The sequence below is a fragment of the Ricinus communis genome, chromosome 9, assembly GCF_019578655.1.
Source record: "Ricinus communis isolate WT05 ecotype wild-type chromosome 9, ASM1957865v1, whole genome shotgun sequence".
Classification (NCBI taxonomy): Eukaryota; Viridiplantae; Streptophyta; class Magnoliopsida; order Malpighiales; family Euphorbiaceae; genus Ricinus; species Ricinus communis.
The window spans coordinates 8212774-8228378 of NC_063264.1; the positions used below are offsets into that span (position 1 = coordinate 8212774).

The 15605-nt window shown below is 32.5% G+C and overlaps 2 protein-coding genes and 1 long non-coding RNA gene across 9 annotated transcripts; 2 read left to right on the top strand and 1 right to left on the bottom strand.

Moving 5' to 3' along the window:
- The first annotated feature begins 643 nt into the window (after window positions 1-643).
- On the top strand, window positions 644-10438 carry LOC8260803 (biotin--protein ligase 1, chloroplastic). 5 transcript variants are annotated; one of them, XM_015721678.3, is made up of 8 exons: window positions 644-1263; window positions 1368-1429; window positions 1517-1662; window positions 1788-1908; window positions 2060-2215; window positions 2643-2685; window positions 8809-8929; window positions 9974-10249. In XM_015721678.3, exons 1-8 carry the CDS (start codon window positions 992-994, stop codon window positions 10097-10099), a joined length of 1047 nt encoding a protein of 348 aa, XP_015577164.2. In that variant the 5' UTR covers window positions 644-991; the 3' UTR covers window positions 10100-10249. The 5 variants fall into 5 exon arrangements, with proteins under 5 accessions (XP_015577164.2, XP_002522994.3, XP_015577165.2 ...); XM_015721677.3 differs by having other exon boundaries at window positions 645-1263; window positions 9847-10438; XM_002522948.4 differs by lacking the exons at window positions 8809-8929; window positions 9974-10249 and adding an exon at window positions 3249-3636.
- Window positions 4120-6917, bottom strand: LOC125371145. The gene is made up of 3 exons (XR_007217435.1): window positions 6139-6917; window positions 5550-5614; window positions 4120-4497 (listed from the first exon to the last, which is right to left on the bottom strand). It is a non-coding gene; the product is annotated as an uncharacterized LOC125371145 (long non-coding RNA).
- Window positions 10439-12865: 2427 nt separating the features above from the next.
- LOC8260804 lies at window positions 12866-14983 on the top strand. Of its 3 annotated transcripts, none has more exons than XM_048379500.1 (2): window positions 12866-13148; window positions 13594-14983. In XM_048379500.1, exon 2 carries the CDS (start codon window positions 14294-14296, stop codon window positions 14789-14791), a length of 498 nt encoding a protein of 165 aa, XP_048235457.1. In that variant the 5' UTR covers window positions 12866-13148; window positions 13594-14293; the 3' UTR covers window positions 14792-14983. The 3 variants fall into 3 exon arrangements, with proteins under 3 accessions (XP_048235457.1, XP_015577133.1, XP_048235458.1); XM_015721647.3 differs by having other exon boundaries at window positions 14178-14983; XM_048379501.1 differs by lacking the exon at window positions 12866-13148 and having other exon boundaries at window positions 13387-13659; window positions 14178-14983.
- Window positions 14984-15605: the final 622 nt, after the last annotated feature.

Genomic DNA, 15605 nt, shown 5'->3' on the forward strand with positions numbered 1-15605 from the left:
TATTAATATAAACTTATAATATTAATAAACAGAGTTTAAAATTGTCCACTTATTTCGTTAACTTACAAATTTGTTTGTTTATAAATTTATAGATTAATTCATTAATAGATTTATGACAGTCTGCCAATATATAAATAAATTAATATATAAAAATATTTTTATTTTGTATTATATTTTATAATTAACTCGTATTTAGCATTAAAAATTTAATATTAATAAATTCAGTTAATGTAATAATTTATTTTGTTAAATTAATTAATAAAATTTAAGAATTTAAATTAAATTAGATAAATAAATTTAAATACATCTTAACAAATTAAGTTACTTATTCAATGTGATTGAAAATATTTTATAAATTTGACAGTGTTTATTTACAATTCTAAAATATAAATTAAAGATATTTATTATTTATAATTTAACTATTATTATTAAAAAATTTGTTTATGTGTCTATTTATCTGTCAAATTCATTTAAATTTGTTAAATTTTAATATATATTTTTATTTTAAATCTGCTCGAGTTAGAATTTTAATTTTTTTTTTATTATTTAATATACAGAGTTAAGAATATTGTTTTTTGAAATTCATCCAATATAAGCGTTCAGTATGAAAAGTTATAAATAAAAATTCATATATTTTTATTAAGGCGGGACTGAGCTTAATTAAAATTTTATATCCGCGTAGAAAGTTGAAGCCCAAGTCAACCGAAACTCAAAAAATCAAATCCGGCCTGTACCCGGCGGAGCCCGACGTTTGAACACGTCTATTGCTAAGCAACCAAAAAGTGGCGCCATTTCACATATTAACGCAACCCCTACTCCCTCTAGCGCACAGTACACTGCCACTCAGAACTGCTCTCCATCAACTCCTCTGCCGTTACACGTTGACTTTCCTCTTCTCCTTCCCACGCTACTTGAAGAATTCACTACGTTTTACTTGTCTGCCGTTCCGCTCTCCGGGCAACAGAACGCTTTCTGCCCATCAGTAGCATCAATGGATAATAGCAGCAGTTCAACCTGTACACTGATATTATCAGGATATTCAGCTGTAGAGAATGAAATCGCACAATCTCTGAAGCAAAGTAGCTCTATAAAACACCCTGACGATGACGAAATTACTTTACTCCTGGAATCGGAGATCTCTATACCAGAAAAAGAAAATTCTTTCGATCAGCAACTTTTCTTTAACAATCTTTCTACTAATCGATTCGGCAGGTTACTTATTTGGTCTCCGCGGTTAACTTCCACGCAGGATTTCGTCTCACAGTAAGTAATCTCTAAAAATTCACATATTTCCCTTGCTACTCTTCTGCAAGTGTGTTTAATTTCGTTTTCTTCTCCTCTCCCCTCCTCCTCCTCCTATTTGGCAGCAATTTCTATGAGCTTCCGATTGGTACTGTTTGTGTTGCTGATACTCAGTCTAAAGGGAGAGGTTTGTAATTATTATTATTACTAATATTTAATTCGTGATATTTGTATGTGGTTAATTGTAGTATGTTGATTAGACTGCATTGATTAGGTTGGTTGGAGGCTTGGGAATCTCCATTAGGTTCTCTATTGTTTACTTTTAAGGTTGAAATGGTGGACGTGGGTGCAGCGAATAAGTTACAATTTGTAATTTCTTTAGCAGTTACTGAGGCAATAAAAGATGTTTGTCAAAAAAATGTAAGTACTTCTTAGTTATCAGTTGCTATTATGCTTTTTTTTTTTTTTTTCTTTTGATTCTTTTAGTGAATTTTATGACTTTATGCATTGATAAGGTAATGTGGGTTGAATGATATCTATTTCAGGGCTTACCAGTTCTAGATGTTAAAATAAAATGGCCAGCTTATCTTTACTTAAATGGCCAAAGAGTTGGTGGCATCCTATGCAATTCAACGTATAAATCAAAGAAGTTCAACATCAGTGCTGGTAAATGGATAATTATTTCTATTGTTCTTAGTATCATACTTCCACATACTAATCCTGCTGTAGGCATTACATAATTTTCATTCTTTGCACATGAGGCAGAGTTTTCGATTCTTTTTGCCTGATACAGCTAATACATCATTCCTCCTTGCAGGTATAGGTTTGAACGTTGACAATGAGAAACCAACAACATGCTTAAATGCTGTACTAAGAGAATTATCACCTGCTGCATCACAATTAAGAAGAGAAGAAATTCTTGCAGCATTCTTTAATAAATTTGAGAGTCTCTATGATCTTCTCATAAATCAAGGTAATTCTATCCTTTGAATTGCTGCAAAATCATTTTCATTGAAACTGCATATATAAGTTAATGGCCAATAAACTCAAGGTTATTATCCCAGAAAGAATTAAATTGTTGCTTTTGAGATTTCTTTATGGTGGATGGTTTTATAATGTCCTATTTTACCTTATCCCTTAAAATAATATCTCAAACAAAAGCCACTGCAATCCTATATTAAAATAAACATAGACATTGTGTTGTTGACTTCGACATGGTTTTTGCTTGGAAATCACATGTTCTCAATCTAATAATTAGTTGAAAATTACTAACGAAAAGTATCTCCCATGGTTGCATCAGAAAAATCTGAAAATAGCAAATTTTTCAAGCTTTCGCTCAATAATAAAACTCTCTATCAGCTGTAAACTTCATATGCCATTTCTCTTTGCATATGATCCAGGATTGCAATCTCTTGAAGAGCTGTTTGACAGAGCATGGCATAGGTGAGATGTTCTTTTCCTTTTCTTCTCAATTACTCTCTGTTTGTAAATGCATTACTTTTATAAATAGCATACATTTTATGCCCATCAAAACCTTACAGAGTTTCTCATCTCATTGTTGTCTCCTTTGAAATGCTGTCTGTGCCCATGCATTTTGATGAGTATGCAAATCTTGAAGGAAGGATTTTCTGGATTATATCCTGTATTTATTACTGAACTAACCTAGAGACAAATTGACTGAACCTTGAAAACCTTCTAGAAGCTGTATGGCTTGGGCTTAGGTTTCATTTACACACTTCACTTGTATAGGTGCTATGTTGCGCTTGTTATTTGTGCTTATTACTGTTTACACTGGTAACTGCTTCACTTCTGATAAAAAGTTCTCAGTAGACTAGATGATTACTCAAAGTAGATGCACAGCATTGCAAACTAACATGTTTATATCATACAACTATGAATAATCATGTTGTAAAAGTGCTTTCTGCCAAAATCTCTCTCCATTATTTAGTTTTTCAAGGACATTTCTTTCTCTATTTCTTTGCTAAATATGCAAGTTATGCTGTCAGAAGGCCGTCATATTTCTATCTTGAAGACACAAGTTATGTCGTCCTTCTATTATCTGCAGTTATAAACTGTAAAAGTTCAGCCCTGACCTACTTCTTTTGAGTTACTATAGTGCTAAAAGAAAAAATCCACTCCCTTAGACATGCAAGCTTTTATATCTTTCGTCAGCATCAATTTCTGCAGTACAAGTTCTTGCTCCTTGTACACAAAAATAAGCTCCATGAAGGCCTATCTGTTGCCTTTTCTTTTAAGACCCTTCTATGACAAGTTTTTTTCCTTAACACATATTCTAAAACTTGGGTGTGTTGTAACATATGATCATTTAAGTGTTGTGTATTGGATAACTGATGAATCAAAGATGACTCAGTTATTATGCTTCCTTTTGTATGATGATATTGGTTTTGCTTCTTTTGAATCTTTGATATAATATTCATCATAAGATCCTGTACCATGTATTTTGTGGAATTAACAAAAAATTTTAAACGAAATTGTGAAAGTCTCTTGATCTCCGCATGTCGTGTACAGTATTGAACCATTTCGGTAGTCTTGAATCTCCATAACAAGCCATTATAAAAATTGGAACAATTTGGGACGTAGATTTTGTAAGATTCAATTTAGTTACGAATTCCCCATAACTATAATCAGTCCGAGATTGAAGTTGGGATCAAAAGTAATCATGAACCTCAACTTCTATGATGTGTCAAAATTTTGTTCTATACTTTAGGGAGTTGTGTTGTGTGTGGGGGTGGGATCTTTGCTTACCAAAATGTTTGAGAAGTCAATCTCAATTATGTTGGAGTGTCTATTTGCTCTACATAATTAAACAATTTATGATTTGATGGATGTATTTGGGATTGCTATTGACTGTTGCAAAAGCAGGTTTGGAATATTTTTTATTAGTATATTGATTTTTATAATATTTTATAAATTACTTTTCTCAAACTTGCTTTTAGGAATGTAATTTGAGTGAAGAATTTGAAAATCTTATTATTTAATCAAGTGAGTTATACGCATATATATACACAATACATACAAATCATAATCTAAGTGGGACTAGGAATAAATTAGTTTTCTAATTACTATATACAATCCTATACAACTTCCATAATACTCCCCCTCAAGCTGAAGTATAGTTATTAATCATGCCCAGCTTGTTACAAAGATAATCAATTCGAGTCCCATTAAGAGCCTTCGTGAAGATATCTCCTAGTTGTTCTCCTGTCTTCACATGGAAATCAAGTCTTGCTGAATCTTGTCACAAATGAAATAGCAGTCAATATCGATATGCTTAGTTCGTTCATGAAATACAGGATTGGATGCAATGTGAAGAGCAGCTTGACCACAACTTAGCTAGTACTGAAGTTTTAAGTCCTACGTCAGTTAAAAGTTGATATATCAATGTTATTTCATATACTAACTTGGCCATAGCTCTATACTCTGATTCCGCACTTGAACGTGAGACATCATGTTGTTTCTTGCTTTTCCATGAAACCAAATTCCTTCCAACAAATACACAATAGCATAAAGTAGACCTTCAATCATCATTGGATCCCGCTCAGTCAGCATTTGAAAAACATTCAATTCTATTATGACCATGGTTACCATAGAATATTCCTCATCCAGGTGCTCTTTTCAAGTAGTACAAAATTTGTTTGACAGCTGTCTAGTGATTAATTGTTGGAGAGGACATGTACTGACTTACTATACTAACTGAATAATATATAGACGAGTCATGATAAGATAATTCAACTTTTCAACCAATTTTCTATATCTCTCAGGATTTTTAAATAATTCACTATCTTTTGTGAGCTGCAAATTAGGAAACATTGGAGTACTGCATGGCTTAGCTCCCAACTTTCCCGTCTCGGATAATAGGTCAAATACATATTTCTTTGAGATAAGAATATTACCTTCGTACTTCGTATTACCTCAACACACAAGAAGTATCTCAACGTTCCCAAATCTTTGGTATGAAACTGAGTGTGGAGAAAAGATTTAAGGGATGAAATTCCTGTAGTGTCACTCCCAGTAATGACAATATCATTCACATACACAACTAACAGAATAATATCCGTAGTAAAATGCTTGAAGAAAACAGAATGATCCGACTTACTTTTCCTCATGGCATGAACAGTGATAATAATAAGAATAATATTATATTAATAATATTAGTAGTAATGAAGATAAAAATAAATTTAATAATACTTATACTTTGAAAGTAACCATTTTGATTATTCATTTAAGAATTTTATCAAAATCTAAATATGACACAGGCGGTTTAAGAATATATGATTCTAACTCACTGTTCTGCCGAGTTCTGCTGACTGCTCCTACGCTTCAGATGGAGTTGGCTGGACTTTCAGATTATCTATTCATGGAAATAATAGAATTAATAAAATATTCATAATTTTTTCTAGGCATAGACTTATAGATTAGATTGCTTAAAGAATTCTGACTCGGAAATTCTATCAAAAATTCGGCAGAACCTCCCTTAAAATATGGATGTTTATCCCTCCCGTATAACGAGTCTACAACCTACCAGAAACACTTCAAATATTCTACAATTATTTAATGAGAGTTGGGCCACCAAACTGCATTATTTTTTCTGATTCCGCAACATAACCCAATCACAATATAATAATTAACAGTCCGGCAAAATAATATCATTTTATGATACATCACACAAATATTTTTCTTGTATTTAATTTAATTAATCACAGTCCTAATTTACACAAGAAAATAGTAATTTCTTCGATAATTAATCTGTAATATTTCTAAGATCAAACTACTAATTAATTAAATAATTTAATTAATTATTAATAACTAACAATTAATACACCAAACATTTCATAATAATTTCAAATAATTTTTAAGGCCCAAATACAATTATACCGAGCCGAACTCGAAATTTTGTGCGTTCAAAAAACACTGGAGCCCGAAAGCCAGTACCGCCAATGGTGTCGGATTTCGAATCTGGAGACGCCTATGCAAAGCTTGAGTTGCGAGGAATTCAAAAACACCAAACTCACTGCCTAGCCCTTGTTGGAAACTGCTAGATCGCGGTGAGAAAGGAGCTGCTCCAGTAAGACTCTTCTAAGGCCGCCGGCGGAGGAAGAACGGCGGGGAGGAGCTGGCTTCGGGTTGTCGACAATGGGGAGCACGATTCCGATGTCAGACTAGCGGAAGGACGGTGGTAGGCGATCGTTCTAGTGGCAGCAGCAAGGGAGGAGCTTTCCTTCCTCTAACTCGTCGCCGGCAGCAAGAAATAAGGAGGCGACACCGGCGAGGGAGGGGCAAGAGGAAGGAGCTTGCGATGGCTGGGAAGAAGGGGCAGGCAGCGGAAATGGAAGGGAGTGGGGGGAGAGGAGGAAAATGTAAATAAAATTGACTACTCTCTTAAAATCATAGATCTAATTTCAAAATTTATCAAATTATCTTGATAAAAATTAAAGCAATTTAAATATTAAATCACGGGTATTACATGCTAGATATTATCCTTTACTACCATTCCCAGTCTTGTATTGTCTTCCTGATTCGAATGTAGTATTGCGATTAACCAGGACACTAATAAGCTGAATAAGTGAAGAATTTTTTGTACAAAGTACCCTACTAAAAACCTATTGTAGAAAGAAAATTTCTGAACTGGAAAAAATATGAGATTTAGCGGAAAAAATATGAGATTTAGTTGAACAATTATATCATTACTAAATGGAAGCAATATAATTAAGTTTTTCATATGTTTCTTAAAATCCATAAAATAGTTGGTGAGAGACTTATCACCTTTGTCCGCCTTATAAAATGCTTTACACACATCATAAATTCGAGAAACATTCCCCTTTCTCGAGTATAGGAATTTTAAATAACTCATTAATTCTTTAACTGTCCTACAACGAGTAACCATAGCAACTACCTCACCGTCAATAGAATTACATATCTATAAAAATAAACGAGCATCTTCTCTCATCTAAGGTAGTCTAGCATTCTTTTTTGGAGGATTATCGATCAAATGACTATCCATAAAAATACTTAGCAAATATAATTCAATAGTTTGACGCTAATCAAGATAATTTAGCATTAAGTTTATGTTTCGTAATTTTTGACATCACCGGAACCACATCAATAATAACCACAACTTTTTTCTCAATCATATTTTATGAAGCACAAACCCAAATATAGAAAACAAATTATGTCTAAAGAAAATTTCCAAAAAAAATCAAACCTGCATCAAAAGAAATCCCACACCACGACTGATGCTGACGCAAACAGGTACACAAACAAGTTGTAGAAGTCAAGAGGAGTCAACCGAGACAAACCGGAGCAATTACCGGCTGCAAACACGCCGACGAGTGGTTCTGTGGCAAAAAGCTTTTGGCGGCGCGTGCAGCTCACGGGCTTGGACTCCGGCGGCCGGACTTTGGGATGACCATTGGAAGCTAGCTCACCTCCTAGGGCAGGCGGTGACAATAAACAGCCACTCTAGGACGATGACCCAAATATTGAACAAAAATGTTCAACGACAATTTTTTTTTTAGCAGTCCCAAACCCGAAAAACCCTAATTTCTTGAGCAGGAAACCCTAATTTCTTTAACTGAAGGCTTTGATACCATGTAATTTGAGTAAAGAATTTGAAAATTTTATTATTTAATCAAGTGAATTACACTCATATATTTATACAATACATACAACCTAATCTAAGTAGGACTACGACTCTTGATTAAATTAGTTTTTCTAATTACTATATACAATTCTATACAACTTCCATAACAGGGAAAAACATCATTGATTCTAAAAATTTATATGCTTTGCATATATGAGTTACGTATAATTACTTATAGTATAATTATACCCTATCCTAGTGCATGTATGTAAATGTTTTATCTTTTGTGTACAAAAAGTAAATATTTTCTTTTATTTCACAAGTAGGTGAAAGTGATTCTATAACTAAATATACACAATAATGAAACTCGCATGTAAATAGAAAAATTATTAATTAAATACAGTTCAACTTGACTTGAAAATTTGTAACTTTGAAATTGATTCAAATTGGATAGAATGTTATTTTTATACTCAAACTCCAGTTCCATTAATATAATATCATCAAAATATTCCAACTGAAACTTTTCAAACTTTAATTCAAACAAATAAATTTGAGTAAGTTAGAATCCAAGAGATTGATATTCTAATTAAGGTAAACTATTCAAACTTTAATTTAAATAAATATCATATAAATTATTATATACATACAATGTTAAAATTAAAAAGGTACATAACTATATAACTACATAAGAAACTTAGATATTTATACACAAAGAAAACACTCTAAATTATAATATGTCTACTAGAATACGTCACTCTTTTGCATAGATAGGTTACAAGTTACACCTGGAGTTGTGATTCTTCTTTGAATATTACTTTAACTGTGCTCAATGCATGCAGTAGAGTTTGTCTTTGCTCTGCATGTGACCATAGGTTAAACGCCACACCATGTCAGTCTCTGTATTTTTATTTCTCCGTGGCCCATTCCAACTATCTTACTACTGTAGTACTTTCCCTACATGGCAGTGATGATATCGCATTTTTTAAAGATTATCTCGGAGAATTTTCCAACAACCTTAGTGGGACATCAGGTGATAGTGAGGAACTTGCTAGAGGAGAATCCTTCACGGAACAGATGGAAGAATTAGTAAGTATTGAATTTGCTTGTGATCTTGTCATATGAATTGAAACATGGAATGAATAGGTGAGATGACAGTTCTTGCATGATATTGAACCTTGCGTAGCCTGTTTGATAATCATTTACTTGCCAATTCTAGGAAAGATAGTAAGAAAAGGGATTAGTTGATTCTTTGCTGGAAGAACCTGTTCTCTGAATCAAGTATGACATATATAGTATAGGACCAATTTTGTTCAAAATAGATTTCGCTCTAAAAGGTTCTTGTTTCTTTTCTTTTTGTTTTTTGGTCGATGTAAAAAAGGATTACACTAAAACATGCTTTAGGAAAAGGAGTACAAGTACTGCAAAACTGTAGATTACAGGAGATAAAATAGAATATCAAACTCAGCTCACTCGTGAACAGTATCTAGACTGTTGGGATTTCTGGTAATACATGGAGAATTTGGGGGGAATGTGACTCAGATTGATTCAATTGTGGTGTGGAGCTTCGGTTCTCCACAGCACAAAGAGGAACTACATTTATATTGATTTTGTTGTTTTACAAAGAGATTTCATGGGTTATATATATGAAAATTTTAGACAAGCAAATTCCCTAAAATGAGGCAAACGTGCGCTCTAAATGTGGTTAAAGCATACCTTCAAAGAAGCCATGCTTAACTTGACTAATGATTCTAACAGGAGCATTTAGAGCTTTTTAATTTGTTAATGGGTTTGACCCATTTACTCTCCTGATTATTGTCTTTCTATTTTATTCTGAATTGGTGAATTTTGTTATAACTTTCTTATCTATTATACTTTTCTCACCAATTTAGGGTTCTTATAAGAGTTGGCAGACGCCATTCTAAAAATACTGTGTGTGTGTTTGATTCCAATTAGCAAAAGGGCTTTTGAAAAAGAAATATATAATGTGTCTATCTTTTTGATAGGGAAATGGAGAATGGCTTACACTGTTCGTCAGTTTAATTCTAGAGGCTTTATCTGCACTTTTCGAGCAACTAAACCATGCTTTAATGGGTATGATTCTGGCAATTGTTGGCTTGCTTTCTTGTATAGGTGAGCTTATTTATAGGGCTAAAAAGGAGCAAGTTTATTGGGAGAACAAGGGCTTACATTCATGGTTTTATAGCCACTATCCAAGTTACAGATTATTTGGAACCACCATCGAGTATTTTCAATTAGTTGTTGCATTTTGGCAATCGTTCCATTCTACCTTAGGCTACTTATATGTTCGTCTCTTGTATAAGAAAAATCCCATTAACATGAGTGTCTCAATGTTGCTCTTATGCTTCTGCCTCCTCATCTCTAAGATTATAAACAAGTACTTAGGACCAAACCCTTCGCGGAGCCATGACCTCTGAACTAGTTTTTGTCTATTTCTGCAATCTTCTTTCATTTTGATCTCAATTCCAGTAGTTTATGTATTAATCTAACAGTTTTATGTATTTCTTTTCTCATGCAAAACCTTGCTTGTTTGGACTGTAGCTATCACAATATATGATATTATTTCTATTGATCTCTTGTTTTCTTTTAATGAATTTGTATAGTCACTATAATTTGAGCAATTGTATACAGACTGAAAAAGAAAAATATTTTTAAAACCTCTTCTTTTTTTATTTATTTATTGAACAATGACTGCCTAGGTTAGTTTTTTTATAAGGGTAAAGGGTCAATTTGCTATCTAACTTATGTCAAAGGGTCAAATTGGCTGAATTTTAACTGTTTTTACAATGACATTTAAAAACTTATACTTTGAGATCAAATAAAACCAAATTTTGTCTAAATTCAATGCATGTTCTTGCACATCTTCATAAAGAGTGACTTGAATATTTCATTATTAGGACTAATATGATAGCTTCTTTTTTTTTTCGGGGGGCTATTAACAGTTGTGATATTCTCTGAATTTTAATACTTATTTTTTAACATGATAAAATCCTAAATTCATTCTTTTTGAAGTCGCCACTCTGTCCTTCTCCTCTTGTTTCTATTCTTTTTTCTTTCTTCTTCTTTTCTGGGTGTTACTATTGACTAAAATTGCAGTCGTGGATTAAGCCACTTATTATTTAGCTTTACATTAAAGTTATATTGCATCTTCCACCACTAAAATTTCTATTAAAGATAGTTCAATTTGCAATTTTATATTTGTTTTTTTTTTATGAGTTATTTTTAAAATTTTTTTTTCAAGAAATGATAGTTCAATCACTTAATCAATGTTTTACAATTCTAAATACTACATGCAAGTGTATAGTTTTTTTTCTTATCAATTTTAATATAGGATGAAACTTTTAATAAAAAATGATTAAATAATATATTTTGTCGTTCAACCTAGCTGTTAAATAATTTTTTTAAAAAATCTTCATGGGAAAATTAAAATGTTTAAATTCTGAATATTTAAATCTGTCACCCACTCAAATGCAAATATTTAAAATCAAGACAAATTGTAAAAACAAAATTTAAAAAAAGAAAAAGTCAAAGTTCATACCAAGACATTTACGAGGAAGAGAAAAAAGAAAGAAAGTAAAGGACAATTTAATCCTCTAACTTTTAACCTAAGACCAATTCAACCCTTTTCTGTTTAACCTTTTGAGCTAAACTAATACAAAAAGAACTTTCTACTTTTGGACATTTTAAATCCACATTCTATCAGAAAAGAGAGCACATAGTGAACTCAAAAGAATATAATAATATATAAATATTTTTTTTTATTTTCAAATAAGAAACATATATTTTTTAGAATAAAAAGTCAAAATCCCAATCCATTGGACTTTCTTCCCATTAAATTTGGAGCCTCTCCTCCTTATCTCATCTTTTCTTGGCCTTCACTTTCTTTTTCTTTTTTTTTTTTCTTTTTTTTTTTGTCCTTTAGTTGCTTGATGGTTCTCAAGATACGCCATCAAATTTGCAACAAATATATTAGAGTTAGCAAACAGTCAGTTTAGTTCAAAATTTAGCCGAACCGGAAAATTAGAGCCTTCCAATTTCTATTCTTTAATTCTTTTAAGATCTTTAGATTAATTTATTTTTAAAGAATATATACTCTTATTATAAGTAAGAACTAATGAAAAATAATTTATTTAAAATAATATTGCTCAATTAAAATATTAAGAATTACTTTTTATATTAATGTACTTTTTTACTTTGATGCCTGATATTCAAACGCAATATTTAATTTACATAAAAAATCATTTGGGCCAAAATATACATGTTTGCCTTCTTTGACCTCTTGTCACTACTACAAGTAAAATGACCTTTTATCCAAAAAAAAAAAAAAATTCCTCTTCACGAATGTATGTAGTAATTTTTATCACTATAATTTTGAATTTAACAGTTTGAAATTTTCTTTATGATTGATTTTTTTTTTCTTTTTGCTTGTCTTAGCTCCTCTTTATCAAATTAAATCAATAACATTATGACCGCCACTACTACCATCATAGCTAAAGAGCTTTGTAAGCATATTTCGTTGATGCTCTATTTTAACAACCTATATTATAATCCTTTTTAATTTTAACACCTCGTAAAATAAAATTTTTTATTGACTTTTAATGATCTAGGCGAACATTCAAATTCTTTAGTACAGTTGATGTTGCTTAAAATAAAGAAGTAGTAGTATCAACGTAAGAAAATCACCGCAATCTTTACAAGAATTCTCCGATGTTATTTTTTATTAGCAAAAGAATAAGTGAATGTTACTAATAAGGAACTAACTCCAAATTTATAAATAATATAATAGTGATTTGTTCAAATTATAAATTCAGCACTAAATTGGCACAAAAAGTTAAAAAAGGCTGATTTGGCCTATAGCAATAAGTTTAGGGGCCAAATGCAACCTTATTCCGCAAACTTACTACTAATTAAGTATATCAAGTATCAACTCAACTCTCTAAACAATTATTACTGTTCATAAGTCTTTAACTAGAAACTAACATTAACAGCTACATTATTGCTGTGAGAGTGGGAGTTGACTGTTTTTGCAAGACAATAAACAAACACAAGACATTGGGAAAAGCGAGATTTTCATTACCAAAAAGTAGATTAGATAATAGATTTGCTCATTTTGGAGGTGACATTATCTCTTTCCCACACGTGTTGATTAACCCATCAACTTCTTTTTATTTTTTATTATTATTATAAGGTTTTTTATTCATAGTTACCCCAAAGATTCCAAAAAGAGTGTTGCCTTTTCTGTTCTGGATGCTCTTTCATTTTCTTGTTCTGACCTTCTTGCTTCTGGGTATGTTCTCTTTTCTTATTATTATTTTTCTCAATCTTTATAATCTGCATTTGAAACTTTTGTCTTTTGACTGCAAATTTATTTGTGGGTTTTGTTTGTAATGTTCATGGCTAATTGTGAGATTCTTGATGTTTGAAGGGCATGAAAATGAAATTTATGACTGTTTTAGATTCATTATACATTGGTTCTTGGCTGTGTTCATATGGCCTTTTTGGCGGTTTGATGGCTTTGTAAAATCTTCTTCTGAGTTCTTGTCATTATCTTTGGATTACGGTCTACTTTATCCTTTAAGATTGACTGGCTTTGATTTCAAGTGATTTTCTTTTGTTTATTAAGAGCTAGTACGATTCCTTCTTTTTAGATGAAAGGATTTGATGTAGCATTTTGATTCTGCACATTTCATGGTGATTTCACGATCTGTTTTAATGGTTTGTATTTACTTCAGGGATTCTTTCTTGGTGGTCTGAAAAGAGCTTATGCTAAGCTTATCACTATTTAATCAGCATTTTGAGTTCAAGTTCCTGAAATTTCTTATACCCTTTGACTACCTAATGGCTAATTACTAATACTGGATGAGTGCAACGAACCAATTGCCAGATCTCTATCTATTGTATTTTCTGGATCTGATATTCAACCCTTTCCTTACGAACACTCTTCACCTTTTTTATTTATAATTGTTTTGGGAAGATATTCATCACTCTGGATTTGTTGCTTCCTGTAGCTAATTTCTTGTTCCTATTTATTGTGATAAAGAGCACTTTGGTCTGCTTCCTTTTTTCTGCAATGTGTACCCTTCATAAAAGTAATAATTAATTTGCAGACTTAGGACCATTTTACCTTGAACTACGAAGGTTATGCATTGTCTTGCAAAATCTATCTTCTACTTTGTTAATTGTGTATGAGTTTGCAAGCTCGTGCTCTCATTTGTATGCTCATTTGCTTATGAAAATGTGTTATAAGTTAAGCTCTGATGTAAAGAATATGATCTATTTTCTTGGTTAAAAGGATATCTTCTATATGTGGTTGTAGGTGCTGTTGCATTATAGAAGAATTCATTAAGACAACAATATCATCCGCAAGCTTTCAGGGCTAAGAATTGCTCTGTTAAAAGAAGAGCACACTTTTGGTTGAAACTATATACAGACATGGTTCAAAAACTAGAAGCTATCAAGGGTGGTGGAGGATCCATCAAGGTGGGGACAACAGGAACAATCAGTGCCTTGATGACAAGGGAATTGGAATCCATTAAATCTGCACCGCAAGTATCCGTATTTCATCAAGATAAGCCTAAAACTGTTCCTGTTTCAGTTCCCTGTAGTGCGGATTCTCCTAAAAGACAAGCAAGAAAATCATCAGATGAAGCAAGCAGCAGTGGCTGTAGCAATACCATTAATCGTAGAAGCCCTGAAACACCTCGGAAAATGAAAAGCTTTAGCAAAAGCACTCACCGAATGCCAATGCTCCGCTCTGAGAATGTTACATTGGATAGAACTCCTAGTAGGGAGAAAACAAACAAGAAAGGACCTAACATTGTGGAAGTTGTGGACATAAAATGTGGTCACCCAGATAAAGCATGGGCTAGCCCTATAACAAGTAAACTCAAGAAGCTTGGTTTCTCAAAGCTATCTGAGAGCATCATCTAGGCTTGCAAGTTCTTGACATCAGATTTCAGGTTCCTATAACTGAACCCTGAAATCCCAATTGGCCGGTTGGTTTCTGACACTTCCACCATAGAGCAAATGCTTGGTAGAAGCTTGTTGCCTCCTTTCTTTTTCTTTTTTGGGGTTGTTATCACTGATCCAAGAGGGGGTCTGGATTGACTACTAGTCAAAGCTATTCCAGTAGGACGACACTCAGGTTTCTGTGAGCTTTCTTGACAGCCTAATTCAATCTGGCTGAAATACCTGATTTCTTGCATTATGAGGGACCCGATGGTGCCTTTAGTGCCTATTTCTGCAGGAGCTTGCCCTGCCATGTCTTCATGTACTTTTGTGGCTATGGTGCTAGATTTATACATGTTTTGTTTGTTTAGGTGGAGGAAGCTTGCAGCTGAAGAGAAGTGGTTTAAGATCTTGATCTCGGTGGGGAAATTGCTTCAGCTGGATATGGTGATGGCCTTATACTCAGTGTTCCCTCATGAGTTCTTTGCCTCATGTTCTTTATCTGAACTGAATAGCATTATATTTGTCCCTCTTTAAAAGACTAGACGGTGACATGTTTATTGTATTCATGTGCTTGTTGTCAATACATTGAATTTGCTAACCACTATACTTTCTCTTATTTAAACTTCATGGTTCTGGTTCACATGATAATTGGTGCATATTTGGATCATGATTATGATTAATTAGTGTTGGATGGTTAATTATGTGAAATTATCAGCATAATACATTCAATTAAGAGTTTTTGACCATAACATCCTACCTCACTTCCCAGTTAGTGTCAAATGATGAAATGAGA

What these genes read in the sequence shown, in the direction of transcription:
- LOC8260803 (XM_015721677.3), top strand. Translation starts at nt 992, where the DNA reads ATGGATAATAGCAGCAGTTCAACCTGTACACTGATATTATCAGGATAT. An exon ending in ACGCAGGATTTCGTCTCACA is followed by an intron (nt 1,264 to 1,367) that starts GTAAGTAATCTC and finishes CCTATTTGGCAG; the next exon opens with CAATTTCTATGAGCTTCCGA. An exon ending in TACTCAGTCTAAAGGGAGAG is followed by an intron (nt 1,430 to 1,516) that starts GTTTGTAATTAT and finishes TGCATTGATTAG; the next exon opens with GTTGGTTGGAGGCTTGGGAA.
- LOC8260804 (XM_048379500.1), top strand. Translation starts at nt 14,294, where the DNA reads ATGGTTCAAAAACTAGAAGCTATCAAGGGTGGTGGAGGATCCATCAAG.